Here is a 15,058-nt window from a genome sequence, read left to right on the forward strand (position 1 = left end):
GAACAGAGGCCTATTTGAAATCGAGCATCTAACCCCCCCTGGGAGTCATGTGAATCCTAGCAACATTGAACAAAGGGCTATAGACAAAGTGATTCAGGATTCTGACTATAAACCATTTTTCTATATCTGAACTCTACATTTTCAGACACTTTGCTGTCATGAATTAGCACTGCCTGCCATACCCACACATTATGCTTCTATCTAGGTAAATTGCAAATACTGTGATTTTATGTTTCAGGAGGATTTTAGATTATATAATGGGTTTGTTATCAGATTGTCTGGTCTCTGTAAGAGGATGATCCAGAGACTAGGGACACTATTCATCAACCGGAGGAGTCTGACCTGCAGGAAAGAAGCTGAGACAAAGCCCAAGGTCAGGCAGTCAGAGCTCTACAGGGAGACAAGAACCCAAATAAGATAATTCTCACAAATGATACTTTGGTTAGGCTGACCCAACATCCCAGAGTGTAATCAGGTGAACCTCATGTGGATAAGGGAATAAGATGTTGACACATTACTCAAAATCTGTCCTCCTATACTTTAAACATATTATACCATCTAGTAGTCTTAGCAGCTTATAGAATTTCTAAAAGGGGAATTCAAGAGCTGAGAAATTCACTATCAGAAAGCATATACTTCCCTGTGGTCAGGAAGAAGGGGAAGATGGAAAGAGAAACAACTGGAAAAAGTTGCAGACCTCCAAAGCCCACAGAAAATTCTTAGGAAAGTTTTAATACATAAAAGTGGAAAGAGAAACATATCTTGATCTTTGGAGCAGAGGGATTTTTTTTTCTAAAGGAAGTCTGCACAGGGGAATGATTGCAGTTGAGATTTCTCATCTCAATGCCACTCATCTGGCCTTCTCACTTATTAGGTGACCCAATGCACTGATTGAGAAACACTTTTCTAGTCTTCTCTGTACATTGCTCAATGATTTACACAATTTTTTGAGAAACCTGAAATACACTAATTAGACACCACTCTGTTACCAAAATTTCATGCACTGACAAGTAAATGGATTTGAACTCTAAACTTTTGAATATCCAGAATGAACATGTAACACCTCATATTTTGATGACACAGTGCTGCAAGTCAAAATATTCAGCTTAAATAAGCAGGCACTTCATAAACAGAAAGCCTCATTTTCCCCACTGAGAGGAACAAAATGTAATTGCTAATCAGAAATAGAGCACCCCCTTAACCACCAGTCACATTCCATGACCTAACACCTAGGAAGTTACCAAGATCCATAAAGACAGATCCACATGAGACATGTTCTGGGGGTACCACCAGAACAGCCATTTGAAACATATTCTGTGCCTCAGCTCTATCTTCACCGTTTCCATGGCTCTATGTCCCTACTGAAAAACAGAACTTGAGTTCTAAGGGATAAAATGAAAAGATAGCATTCCCTCCTCTTTCCCAAGCCAATGAGGTTTGCTGAGTGATAAAGATATACTCTTGTAGTTTCCATTCTCAACTGCTGTAGTGTCAGCAGATTTTATGGGGGGAGGGATGAGGGAATGGACAAGCTCACTACCCAGAGCAGTATCTGGATACAATTATGAGACTCCACTGGCACTACTTTAGGACCAGCAAGTTGGAGCAAGTTACCCTGCTCTTAGAGAAGGGATTACCTAAACCAATTTCATCTAAATCTATTTGCACTGTTCCGATACACTCAAGAAGCAACCAAGTCACTTTGAATTGCAGCAGCACTCTCTGGAGGAGGCCTTGTAAGGTACAACAGGCTAGATGGGAATTCTAGTAGTCACAAAAGTAAATAGGAGGGACAGAAGTAGCCCTTCCTGTACCTAGCCGCTATCTCTACCCTGCACAGCCCCTCCCTGTACTAATCCTGGAGCTGCAGGTATGGAGTTAGGCCTGGAACAAGCAGGAGGCCAAAATGCTGTGCCAAGTCTGGGGTCTCAGCCCAGTCAGCAAAGGACTATTCACAATAAAGGTGCTTAATAAATATTGTTGACTCATTGCTGCTAGCTGCTAATGATGCTTATAGAGCTATGCCTAAATTACTGTCAGTTTTCATTAGAAATTAACTAACTGTCACCCAAGTAGGCTAAAAAGGGGCAAGATTAGATTTTCAAAGGAGTCTGACTCAAATTGTGAGGTTAGAGTACATTAGATATGATTTAAGCACTTATATGATTTATACCATTATCTGTGTGCCAAATTGTATGTAAGTTTTTATTCAATTGTACACACATTGGGGAGAAACAGACTTAGGGTGTAAGTATAACAAATTTGGCTTCCAAAGGGTTAACAATGGCAAATTAAGGTTTCCCATAAACTAGGGTTCTTACTAATGCCCAATCCACTAACCCAATAAAAGGTAAATGAAGTGCTTTCTTTGAAAAGTATAATGCTGAGGATTTATAGAACTCTTTCATCTTCAAAGGACCAAGGCAAAACTCACAATACCCAACACACAATATTATGCCTTTTACAGAAGTGCACCAACTATGAAAGAAAGGTCATAGGCATGTGCTAAGGTCATACAGCCAAGGCAACATCAGATTTGTCATGAACTCCCTGATCTTCAGGTTTCCTAGACCTCACAAAAATCAATTTGTGAGGAACAATTAGGAGAAATCTAATTCACATTATGTGTCGGCATTAAAATAATTCATTGGGCAGGAATAAATAAAAATAGCAACTGTTAGGCCTTCAGGGCAGTGATGAGTGGAGAGGAGGTAGAAAGGGGAGAATGTGTGGAAGCGGGAATAACCATCTGGATAGAATGAAATTGCCCCCCAAAACGAAAAAAAAGTAGGGGAGGGGACCTCCCTGTTCAACAACCCCCTCTATTGGGAAAATTGCCACAGAACTGATCGGAGTACTGGGAGCAAACAGAAAAAGGGTTAAAGGCAGCCCTTATAACCCAACTTGAGATCAGACTAAGCAACCCACGCACAGTACTTGTCTATTACACAATTTCCAATACACTGTATTCCTTTAAAAGGGATCCTCCTTAAAGACACACAACCATCGCCATCCACCAGCCCCACATTCTGAAATCCTCCAAAGGGCAAAGTGGTTGAAAAAGCAAGAGGCTGCGTGGCTGGGGAGTGCACAGATTGATGGGGACAGGGTGAGCACGGAAGTGCCGGAAGGGCCATGGGGGGAGATCTCGATGGGGCAGAAATTTAGGTATTTTCGCCATAGGAAGAAGGTGAGTGATCCTGAAGGTGGTATGGAAGTGCGGAAGAAAGAGGGAAAGTGCTGAGCCCTACCACCCTAGGATCCCAATTTCCTGCTCTACAAGAAACGCCTCCGAAAAATAATGTGCTGCACACGAAGTGCTAACTAACCGAAACCAGCAATGTTTCTGTAAATCGACTCCGCCGTTATTTACTTAATACTTACGAGCAAGGAATGAAAAAAAAAAAAAAACACACACCTCTCCCTGATTCAGTCGCAGTCAGTCCTGTGGACATACGTTAAGTTTCCCCTCTCCCCCACACAGCTGCTTTCACAGCTAGGCCAGAAATAAGAAGCCACCCAGACGTGGAGGATCGCTCCGGCGGCAGAAAAGGGATTAAGTTTCGCCTGGCCTCCCCGCCGGCAGGGTGTCCGCGGCATCGCCCGCTGGCTGCTGGGCCAGCCCCGCCAGACACGGGCGCCTCCCGGGCCGACTAGGCTGCCGACCGCGGAAGCGTGGGAAGGCAGTAGTGCCCTTTTCCCAGACTCGCGCCCAGGCACCGAGGGAACGGCTCGACTGCCAGCGCCCAGCCCGGCGCGGCTCCGCTGGAGGCCTCGGGCCGCCCCCGCACCGCACCCTGGAGTACAAACTCCGTCCGGGGGAGGGGAGGAGGGGTGGGCGGCAGCGGCAGCAGCCCGTGCCCCAACGGCGGACCGGGGAGCCAGAGCCGGACCGGGATCCCGCCGCCGCTGCCTCCAGCCTCACGGGCCCCGTCACTCCACCCTGCCGAGCCCCGGAGCCCTCGGCCAGCGCCGGGCCCGGCGGCACCTGAAGAGCGGCCGCAGCCAGGGCCGAGACCTGAGTGGGCGAGGACACTAGACCCTTAGGGCCGCGGCGAGGGGGCGCGTTTTACCCATAGCGTTCCCAGGTGCCAGCCATCTCCTCCGCGCGCCAGAGAGCGCCGGGCGCTCGCTTGCCTCCGCAGCGAGCTGACTCGGGCTCCAGCGCAAGCTCCCGGGCCGCCGTCGCTGCCGCCGCCACCACCACTCTAGGCCGCCGCCCGCCTTCGCTGCCGCCTTCGCTGCTGCTGCCGCTGCCGCCGCCGCCGCCGCCGCCGCGCAGCAGCCAGGATCCAGCAGCTCGCGCGGCCCGCAGGGGACGGCCCGGTTGTCGCCTCGCTATCGCGGCCGGCTCTCCCCGGCTGAACTTAAAGAGTTTTCACTCCTCAGTCCAGGGGCAGCACCATGACACCACGCTAGCACCACATTGTCATTTCCGCCGCCGCAGAGGAAAAAAAAAAAAGGCAATCCTTTCGCAAAGGGGGGTGGGGGTGGAGAGGGGCAAACAGGGCTGGGGCTAACACCTCAAGGGAGCACTGGGAAGGGCCCCGGCAGAAGGGACCCTGGGCCACCTTCCAGGGCTCACCTTCCGCCACCCCCGCCACTCCCAGCTCCCCTAGCCCCTCCTCTGGAGGCGCATTACATGTTTTCTCCCCTGGCAGGAGTGACCAGAGAAACCTGAGCAGGCAAAGGCAGCCGGTGGGTGGGGTTCGGGTTACTACTGTACCTACCAGCTGATTCCAGCAGCCTTTTCTCCAGCGCCCTGGCATCTTGAAGGAAGGCACACGGAGAGGGGCCTGAGCGGGCGTGTGTGTGTGTGTGTGTGTGTGAGAGAGAGAGAGAGAGAGAGAGAGAGAGAGAGAGAGAGGAGAGAGCGCGCACAGAATGGAAATGCAGAAACAAGGCTATAGCCAAACTCTTCTCCCACCCGCCACCTCTACCCCCACCCCCACCCGTTGGTCCCACAAACCCCCCAGGTTAGGACAAGGAAAAGGCCGCTGCAACCGCCAATGAGAAAAGTGTGCCTGGGTCCACCGCACAGGTCCTCCCAATGAAGCTGATCTATGAAAAGTTAGCTACAGAGTAAAACAAAAATAGTGGAGGAGACAGAAAAGGGCAGACAATTGTAGGAAACCCAACCCCTGTTTCTTTTTACAAAGGGAGAATGGCTGCGTTTTATTGGCCTGGGACAAAAGTTGGGGAGATGGATTAAAGCCATCAAATAAAAAAAATTAGTTTCTTTTGCACCTTCAGTGGTTGACCAGCAAAACAATAGGGTTATTACTAAGAGGACAATAGGGAAGATGCTACTTATCCAGGTATTGAGTGGCCCTAATAACCTGATTGGGCCATTTGGAACCCAGGAGCCTCCCATTGGTCTGGAGTCAGCCTGTCTGCCAACCCGTCATTGGCTCAGAGACCATGGCCCCACCCACAAGGTGGATGGGAAAGGGAAGTAGGAGGAAACCCCAGGGCGGAGATTGTTTCTTACATGGAGCAAAAGCAGAGAGGAAGGGGAAAGAAAATAGGGTGAAGCACCCTCCCCCTTCACATAGTCCTCCACTACTGTGCATGGGAACAAGTCCAGAAAATTAAGGTAGCTCTGGGTGTATCCTGTCAGGGAACCAAGAGTAATCAGCCAACACCCTTGTTAAACAATGTGCTAGACAGAGCAATGAGAGGGAACTGAAGACAAAAATCACAACCAGGCTATCCTAATGAAAGTGAGAATTAATGAGTCACACCAAAAGTGTACACAACAAAAGCAAAAATAGGTACATGGGACTACATCAAACTTAGAAACATTTACACAGCAAAGTGCACAACACAGTGAAAAGGCCACCTACAGAACGGGAGGAGATGGGTTAATATCCATAATATATAAAGAACTCCAACAATTCAGCAACGAAAGAAACAAATAACTCCATTTAACATTAGGCAAGGCTGGCCCCGCGGCTCACTTGGCTAATCCTCCGCCTGCGGTGCTGGCACCCCGGGTTCTAGTCCCAGTTGGGGCGCCGGATTCTGTCCCGGTTGCTCCTCTTCCTGTCCAGCTCTCTGCTGTGGCCCGGGAAGGCAGTGGAGGATGGCCCAAGTGCTTGGGCCCTGCACCTGCACGGGAGACCAGAAGGAAGCACTTGGCTCCTGGCTTTGGATCAGTGCAGTGCACCGGCCGAAGTGACCATTTAGAGGGTGAACCAACAGAAGGAAGACCTTTCTCTCTCTCTCTCTCTCTCTCTCTCTCTCTCTCACTGTCTAACTCTGCCTGACAAAAAAAAAAAAAGACATTAGGCGAGGGGACCAGCATTGTGGTGCATCCAGTTAAGCCATGGATTACATGCTAGCATCCCATATTGGAGCACCTGTTCAAGTTCCACCTGCTGTTCTTCCCATCCAGCTTCCTGCTAGTGTGCCTGGAAAGACAACGGATGATGGCCCAAATACTTGGGCCCCTGCCATCTATGTGGAAGATGATAGAGTTTCTGGCTTCTGGATTGGGCATGGTCCAGCCCTGGCTGTTGTAATCTTTTGGGGTGGGGGGTGAACCAACAGATGGAAGGTCTCTCATTCTCGCTCTTGCTCTGCCTTTCAAGTAGATACAGGGGACAAGGCACTTGAAGAAACATTTCTCCAAAGAAGCTTTACAAATGTCCAGCAAACATATGAAAAGATCACCATTGTCAGGGAAACGAAAATCCAAACCACAAAGAGCTATCTCTTTTGAGGATGGCCACTATCAATATATAGAAGATGATGTTAACAAGGTTGTGCAGAAATTGGAACCCTTGAGCACTGTTGTAAAATGGTGCCCCTGCTATGTAAGGGAATGTAAAATGGTGTAGCTGCTGTAGAAAACAATATGGAGGGTCCTCCAAAAATGACAGATAGAATTACCATATGATCCAGTAAGCTCATTTCTGGGTGTATTTCCAAAACCACTAAAAACTGGATCTCAAAGAGATATTAGCACATCCATGTTCACAGCATCATTATTCCCAGTAGCCAAGAAGGGAAGCAACTTATATATCCATTCATGTTATACTTAGTGAAATAATCCAGTCCCAAAAAGACAGATACCATATGTTTTCTCTGCTTCAAGGCAACTAATAGAGTACCTAAAATGTAATGTATTGGAGTAAAATGGACATTTTGAGATTCAATGATTGTTTATAGCCCATTTCTCTTCTGTTTAGGAACAGTGTTTTTTTTTTCTTCATACTACTTGTTGAACTCTTTTACTTAGTATAGGGTTAACTTTACGTTCATTAAGTAAACTGAAAGTAGATCTTCGTAAAAATTAAGAGGGGGAATGGGAGAGGGAGGAAAAAGGGTTGGAGTGTAGGTGGGAGGGAGGGTAGGTTGCGAAGTGTCACTATGTTCCTAAATCTGTATGTATGAAATACATGAAACTTGTGTAACTTACATAAAACTTTAAAATAAGAAAGAATATGAAAGCTGAATTATTGAATAAACAGATTAAAGATACCATAAAAGAAGCCATTGGTGGCTGAATGGTTTAAAAAGTCAGTGTATGCTGAAATACAATGGAATACAAGAGTTACTTCAAAAGTTTGTGGAGAATGGAATTAAGAGACAATCTTGGGTCTGGCGCTGTGGCGCATCAGGTTAAAGCCCTGGCCTAAATCGCCAGCATTCCATATGGGTGCCACTTCTACTCCTGGCTGCTCCACTTCCGATCCAGCTCTCTGCTAATGGCCTGGGAAAGCAGTAGAAGACGGCCCAAGTGCTTGGACCCCTGCACCCACGTGGGAGACCCAGAAGAAGCTCCTGGCTCCTGGCTTCAGATCAGTGCAGCTCCGGCCCTTGCAGCCATCTGGGGAGTGAACCAGTGGATGGAAGGCCTCTCTCTCTGTAACTCTGTCTTTCAAATAAATAAAATAAATCTTTAAAAAAAGAGAGAGATAATCTTTTCTGGTGCCAAAATAATGTTAAGCCATGCATAGTTTTTTTTTTCACAATACTCATTTTCATAAACTTTTTGAAGAACCCTTACGTGCAGGAATTTCAAAAAAATTTGCACCAAAACAAACTTTTAACTCCATTTTCCACAAGCTTTTTGAAGTTCATGCCCTTGTACTCCTCAGCCTTAAGCAGGGAGGAAATCCTGTCACATGCTACAATACAAATGAAACTTGAGGACATTCTCCTAAGTGAAATAAACCAAAAAGACAACTACTGCATGATTCTACTCTATGAGCTACCTAACATAGTGAAACAGAAAGTATAGGGTAGTTGCCAGGGGCTGGGTGAAGGGAGAGAGGAGGGCAGCTGTTTAGTGAGTCTAGAATTTCAGTTATGTAGCATGGAGCTTCTAGGGAGGAGTGTTTGGGGATCAGTTGTACTGTTCACTTGGAAATGGGTGGAAGAGCAAATTTTATGTTGTTTTAGAAACAATAAAAAATTACTTTTTTGGAAAGTTAATGAGTCAAAAGTCTATTGATCTCAGCATAATAGAATAGCTAAATAGTTACTAAAATAATTATATATATGTATATGTGTATATGTATATATACAAAAACAATCTCAGATATTGTTAAATGCAAAAGGCAAAGTGCAGAGCTGTAGTTGATTTGCTACTACTTGTGTGAAAGGGAGGAGGCTGGGGCCGGCACTGTGGCGTAGCTGGTAAAGCCGCCACCTGCAGTGCCGGCATCCCGTATGGGTGCCAGTTCGAGTCCAGGCTGCTCCTCTTCTGATCCAGCTCTCTGCTATGGCCTGGGAAGGTAGTAAAAGATGGCCCAAGTCCTTGGGCCCCTGCACCCACGTGGGAGACCCAGAAGAAGCTCCTGGCTCCTGGCCTTGGATCGGCGCAGCTGTGGCTGTTGCAGCCAATTGGGGAGTGAACCAGCAGATGGATGACCTCTCTCTCTCTGCCTCTCCTTCTCTCTGTGTGTAACTCTGACTTTCAAATAACTTAAATAAATCTTAAAAAAAAAAAAAAAGGGAGGAGAGGCATGCAGCCACCAATACTGGTAAGTGCGTAGACTCCTCTGTGACATACTTGAGAAAACCATCCCACTGGTTGCCTGGGGATGAAGCATACTGGGGAGGAGTATTTAACACGGTTTATTTTGTATTTTTGAATGTTTTATGATGTCCATGCATTTCCTTTCCAAAAATAATGTAAAAGAGCAAGGAGCATAGAGGCAGAAAGTAGAACAGAGGTTCCCAGAGCCTGAGGGAAGGGAGAAATCAGGAGTTACCATTTCAAGGATACAAATTTCTGTTTGGGCTAATGAAAAAATCCTGGAAATAGTGTGTTACACAGCATTGTGAATGGGCCTAATTCCCGTGAATTGTATGCTCCAAAGGGATTAAAATGGTAAATGTTATGCTATGTATAATTTAGTCCAATAAAATAAAAAGGAGGAGAAATACAGAATCAGCACAGGTTTTTCTACTTGTGTAAGAAATTGATACACGTATATGCCAGCAAATGCATCAAAAGGGACCTGAGAGCACCCTGCGACAGTGTGAGCCAGAAACTGACGTGGGTGTCTGAGGGGATCTTTTGGTTTTGATTCTATTTATTTTATAACTGAATATTCTAGAGTGGTCATTTCTTTTGTAATTAAAAAAAAATAAAATAAGTTGCAAAAACAACAAGTTGAACCCAAAGTTGACTCAAAAGTCAATTGAGGCCTGAAAGTACTACTTCAATCTCATTTGGTATGATCCCCACAGAGAACTGGAGATTTTTCTAAAATGTGAAGAAATGACCACTTTCATCATTGGGGATACCGGTACAGAGCTAGCCAGCAGGACTGCTAGTAAAGAAAATTTGCTTTTAATGGCTTTTGTCATCCTTTAGAAGCCATCCTATCCTTCACGTTCTAGCAGTCTCCCCTGCATCTGAGCTGCTGCTAGTGCTTCCAAACTAGAGCCTGGCTTATTAGAGCTGTCCACAGAGCTCCCTAACCTCATCTTCCCTCCCCAGGCAGAAGCTCATGTACTGGACCTTTACCTTCCCTCGTCAAAAATTAGCTGCTTCTGGATCCCTTTAACAAAGGATCCTACTAGGTGATTAAGGAATTCAATCAGCTTATTTGAGCTAAATGTTAATAGCTTCAATTTTCTCTCTATTAGTAGATGATATTTTAATTTTAACACAGCCCTTCAATATATTAACTCAAAAGAATGACTAATAGTGTGTGTGGGTGCAGATGGGGGTGGGGACATGTTGCTAATCACATCACACAAGCAGCCGCTTTGAAATTTTCCCTACTTTCAGTGATTTTATGCAAATCACTCACTGTAAATTTATTAAAGTAAATGTTTTCTATCTGGCAGGAGAGCAAAAGTGGCTGAGAGTTTGTGATGAAAATTATTTGTTTATAATTATTTAATGGTTACCTTTGTATATAACATATGTTGATCCTATTAACAAAATCTGTCCCTCGGGGTGGGGGGGAAAAGAGGCTTGACAGATTCAACTCGAGGTGTTTAATTGAATTAATGTGACGCAGACTCGCCACACCACAGGCCTACAGTATGAAAGGGATAGCTCATGGGCTATTTTTTCCAGCTAAGAATGGGGCGGAGTGGGGGGAGTGTGGCCCGCTCCAGATACTTTCAGAGAGGCACAGAGCCCGGTCTGTTCCAGAAGGAAAAAAATCACAGAAGGGTGATTTTGTTGTGCAAGAGAATCTGCTACTGCAGAAGGAGGCTTTCACATTGCTCTCAAAAGCAGCAGCTAGTTGTCTGAAATCCAGAGGTTGACCAAAGGCTTTTTCAACCAGGGAGCTCTTAACAGGACAGTGAGAAGCATTTTTGGCATGGACTCATCAATAGCACATTATTCTAAAACTAGTTCTGAAAGGGCCCTGTAGGCTGCTTAAGAGAGAGTGGTTTGCCAGTGCTGTGGCACAGCGGGTTAACGCCCTGGCCTGAAGCGCTGGCATCCCATATGGGGGCTGGTTCAAGACCCGGCTGCTCCACTTCCGACCCAGCTCTCTGCTATGGCCTGGGAAAGCAGTACAAGATGGCCCAAGTCCTTGGGCCCCTGTGGCCGTGTGGGAGACCTGGAAGAAGCTCCTGGCTCCTGGCTTCGGATAGTTGGAGCTCCAGCCGTTGTGGCCAAATGGAGAGTGAACCAGCGGATGGAAGACCTCTCTCTCGCTCGCTCGCTCGCTCTCTCTCTCTCTGCCTCTCTTTCTCTCTGTGTAACTCTGACTTTCAAATAAATAAATAAATAAATAAATCTTTTAAAAAAGAGAGAGAGAGTGTTTCCAAATAAATATGGTCCCACTATGGAGATATGGCTTTTTATCGATTTTCTAAGTTATCTGAATTGTTATATTTGTTATAATGAGCATGTCTGTTTGATATCTATGACATATTGGTAAATATTTGAACGAGCCTTCAAACCAAAACCTGAAACTAAACTCAGGCCTTGCCCTTTCCTAACCAGCAGCACCAAGTCACTCAGAGTCTAGCTTTCCTGATACCACATCCTCCTGTGTTTCCTCCCATCTCACCCCATTCCTGAAGTTCTGGTTCTTCCTCCTGCTCTTCCACCTAGGAAGGCTGGCGGACCCCAGGGTTCGGTGCTTGGCTCGCTTCTCCACCTACAGTCACTCCCTAGGCAACCTTCTCTGCCATGGTTTTAAGTACAATGCATGTGCCAGTGGATCCCAATTTTATCTTTCCAGCTCAGACCTCTCTCCTGAGTCCAGACTTGCATATCCAACTTACTAAATTACATCTCCACCTGGCTATCTCAAGATAGCAGCCAACTAATATGACCATAAGAGAACTCTTCTCCATCTCAGTAAATGGTACTACCGAACTGCTAAAGCCAGATACTGGGATGCCATCCTTGACACCTTCCTTTCCCTGATGTGGGACATTCAATCCATCATTGAGTCTTATTTTGGTCTCCCCATTATCACTTTTGCCATCTTGCAATAAGTACTATAGTGGTATTTCCAAAGTGGAAATCTGATCATGCTACTTCCATCTGCTGCTTAAAAACCTTCAATCTCTTCTTACTACCATTAGAGTAAAATTCATATGGCTTGATGTGGTCTGTACGACCCAGCATTAGCTGGTCCCTGTCTACATCTCCAGCCTCATTCTGTTCTATTCTCACCCTTGCTAACTATAATCCAAACACACTGGCCCCTGATACCTGCTGACTCATACCATGTTGTTGTCCAACATTACATATATTCTTTCCCTGCTGCTGAAGTGGTCTTCCTTTCGGTCCTCATATGCCTGTCTAGTGCCTGGTTTCAAGTTACACATCAGCTTCTTGGAGAAGCCTTCCCTGACCACCCTATTTAAAATAACCCCTCCACATTATTTTTTAAAGATTTATGTATTTATTTGAAAGGCTGAGTTACAGAGACAGTGAGGCAGAGGCAGAGAGAGAAAAAGATAAATAGATAGGCCGGCGCTGCGGCTCAATAGGCTAATCCTCTGCCTGCGGTGCCGGCACCCCCGGGTTCTAGTCCCGGTCGGGGCGCCGGATTCTCTCCCAGTTGCTCTTCTTCCAGTCCAGCTCTCTGCTGTGGCCCGGGAGTGCAGTGGAGGATGGCCCAAGTGCTTGGGCCCTGCACCCACATGGGAGACCAGGAGAAGCACCTGGCTCCTGGCTTCGGATCAGCGTGGTGCACCAGCCGCAGCATGCCGGCTGCAGCAGCCATTGGGGGGTGAACCAACAGAAAAAAGGAAAACCTTTCTGTCTCTCTGTCTCTGTCTCTCTCTCACTGTCCACTCTGTCAAAAGATAAATAAATAAATAAAAATTTAAAAAGATAGATAGATAGATAGATCGGTGTTCCTTCTACTGGTTCACTTCCCCAATGACCGCAATGACCAGGGCTAGGCCAGGCCAAAGCCAGGAGCCAGGAGCCAGGAGCTTCTTCTGGGTCTCCCATGTGTGTGCAAAGGCTCAAAGACTTGGGCCATCCTCTGCTGCTTTCATAGGCACATTAGCAGGGAGCTGGATCAGAAGTGGAGCAGCCAGACTCAAACTGTCACCCATATGGCATGCTGGCACTGCAGTCAGTGACATAACTCACTATGCCACAGCACCAGCCCCTCTACATTATTATTTTTTTTTTTGACATCGCAGGGCCGTTTATTTTTCAGGGGGAAGTGAGATATATACAGCAGTCTACATTATTTTTTAAAAAATGTATCGCCCTATTCATTTGCTTCAGGGCACTTCCTGGCTAAAACTATTATATATGTTTATTATACATCTACATGTACACACATGCACGCACACACACATTCCATAAAGCAAGAGCCTTGTCTATATCATTGATATATCTACAAGTACCTGGCTCATAGTAGGTGCTAATGTTTGCTTGATAAATGTCAATAAATGAAGGAAGAGATGATCTTTGTGACCTTGATATAGATTTACCTCTATCTTCAATCTACAATGAGATTATCACTCATGGATAGGACCTGTTTGCAAAACCAGTGCATTTTTAGAGAGTTTACATTGGAAGTCCAGACACATTACTCAGGGCCTCAACTGCGCATATGCCGGCAACTCACAAACTGACTTAAGGAACAGTAGAGCCTGTCTCTGTGGCCCCAGAAGTTAGCATGATTTGCTGTTAACTAAAAGGTCAATACTCCACGCCAACTCTGAGGCATATGTTGCGTGGGGGTGGGCATTTTAGTGCAGTTGGTGAAGCCACTGCTTGGGACATCCACGTCCCATATTGGATTGCTAGTTCCAATCCTGGCTACCCTGAGCTTCTGATGCAGCATTCCTGGTAATGCACACCCTGAAAGGAAGCAGGTCATGGCCCAATATTCGGATTGCTGCCACCCAGGTGGGAGACCCAGATGGAGCTCCTGGCTTCAACCTAACCTAGCCCTGGCTCTTGCGGGCATCTGGGGAGTGAACCAATGGATGGAAGTTTTCTTTGTCTTTCTGTGTCTCTCTCACCCTTCCTTTCAAATTAATCTTTTTTATTTATTTATTTGAAAGGCAGAGTTACAGAGAGGCAGAAGCAGAGAGAGAGAGAGAGAGAGAGAGAGAGAGAGGTCTTCCATTCACTGTTTGACTCCCCAGATGGCTGCAACAGCTCGAACTGCTCTGATCTGAAGCTAGGAGCCAGGAGCTTCCTCCAGTTCTCCCACATGGGTGCAGAGATCCAAGCACTTGGGCCATCTTCTACTGCTTTCTGAGGCCATAGCAGAGAGCTGGATCAGAAGAGGAGCAGCCGGGACTCGAACCAGCACCCATATGGGATGGCACTGCAGGCGGCGGCCTTACCCGCTACACCACAGCGCCAGCCCCATTAATAAATAAATATTTAAAAAAGCAAAAAAGAAGAAACACTAATGTCCCCCAAGATATTAACTGGTGTTTTGAGGGGAAAAAAATTCAATCAAGCATGTTTGCGAAATGCTACAGACTGAATCTCCCTCTAAGAGACTCACAGAGCACATTAGCATATGAAAGCTCTAAGAAGTCCTGCCAGAAATAAGATCCTTTTTACCTCTGTTTAGCATTTCCCAAACATATTTGACCATGGAACGTTTATGTTTTCCTCACTTATTAGTATCTCATAGGGCATCGGTGTCTCTCAGAATGTAATATTGGCAACATCACCATAGATATGTAGAGGTAGATACAGAGATGTATGTGTGTGTGTGCATGCACATGCATGCATATGTGTGTCTATATCATGGATATCAATGAGTTAACATAAGTCCATGGCAATAAATTCCAAATATATCTGTAAGATGAGGTAGAGTGGGATTCAGGTTTAAAATAAGGCATTGATCGATGATTGTGCATTCTGATAACATTGATACTGGCCTGCAGTAGGTTATGAGTGCTGTTCAAAATGAGCTCATATGTTCTGGCCTGAATGAATTACCCCTAGGCTACTGAGAACCTGCAAATAAGATCGAGCCTTAGGAAAATGTATAAAGGTATAAATTGGAGAAATATCAGTGTTATATCCCCAAAGAGGAGAGATGAGCAACTTTCAAAAGGGGAAAAAATGGATTCTGCAAACTGAAGACTGGTGGACTTGATTTGAATCAAGATTCCTATCACTCTT

General features: G+C 45.8%; 1 protein-coding gene across 6 annotated transcripts in view; it reads right to left on the reverse strand.

The window, feature by feature from the left end:
- MID2 (midline 2) overlaps nucleotides 1–5,118 on the reverse strand; it is a 102,277-nt gene extending 97,159 nt beyond the window's left edge. For 2 of the 6 annotated variants that reach the window (XM_070067451.2, XM_070067449.2), the window contains exon 1: nucleotides 4,731–5,118. Coding sequence is in view for 4 of the 6 variants with exons in the window: in XM_070067448.2 (XP_069923549.1) it covers nucleotides 3,419–3,455 (37 nt within the window). In the remaining 2 variants the exon portion in view is untranslated. Of the gene's footprint in view, nucleotides 1–3,418; nucleotides 3,777–4,073; nucleotides 4,444–4,730 lie in introns of those variants that run through there. The other 4 variants (XM_070067448.2, XM_070067447.2, XM_070067452.2 and 1 more) reach the window with 3 other exon arrangements.
- Between the last annotated feature and the right edge of the window lie 9,940 nt (nucleotides 5,119–15,058).

The sequence above is a fragment of the Oryctolagus cuniculus genome, chromosome X (genome assembly GCF_051225735.1).
Source record: "Oryctolagus cuniculus isolate XC-2025 breed Fujian yellow rabbit chromosome X, ASM5122573v1, whole genome shotgun sequence".
Classification (NCBI taxonomy): domain Eukaryota; kingdom Metazoa; phylum Chordata; class Mammalia; order Lagomorpha; family Leporidae; genus Oryctolagus; species Oryctolagus cuniculus.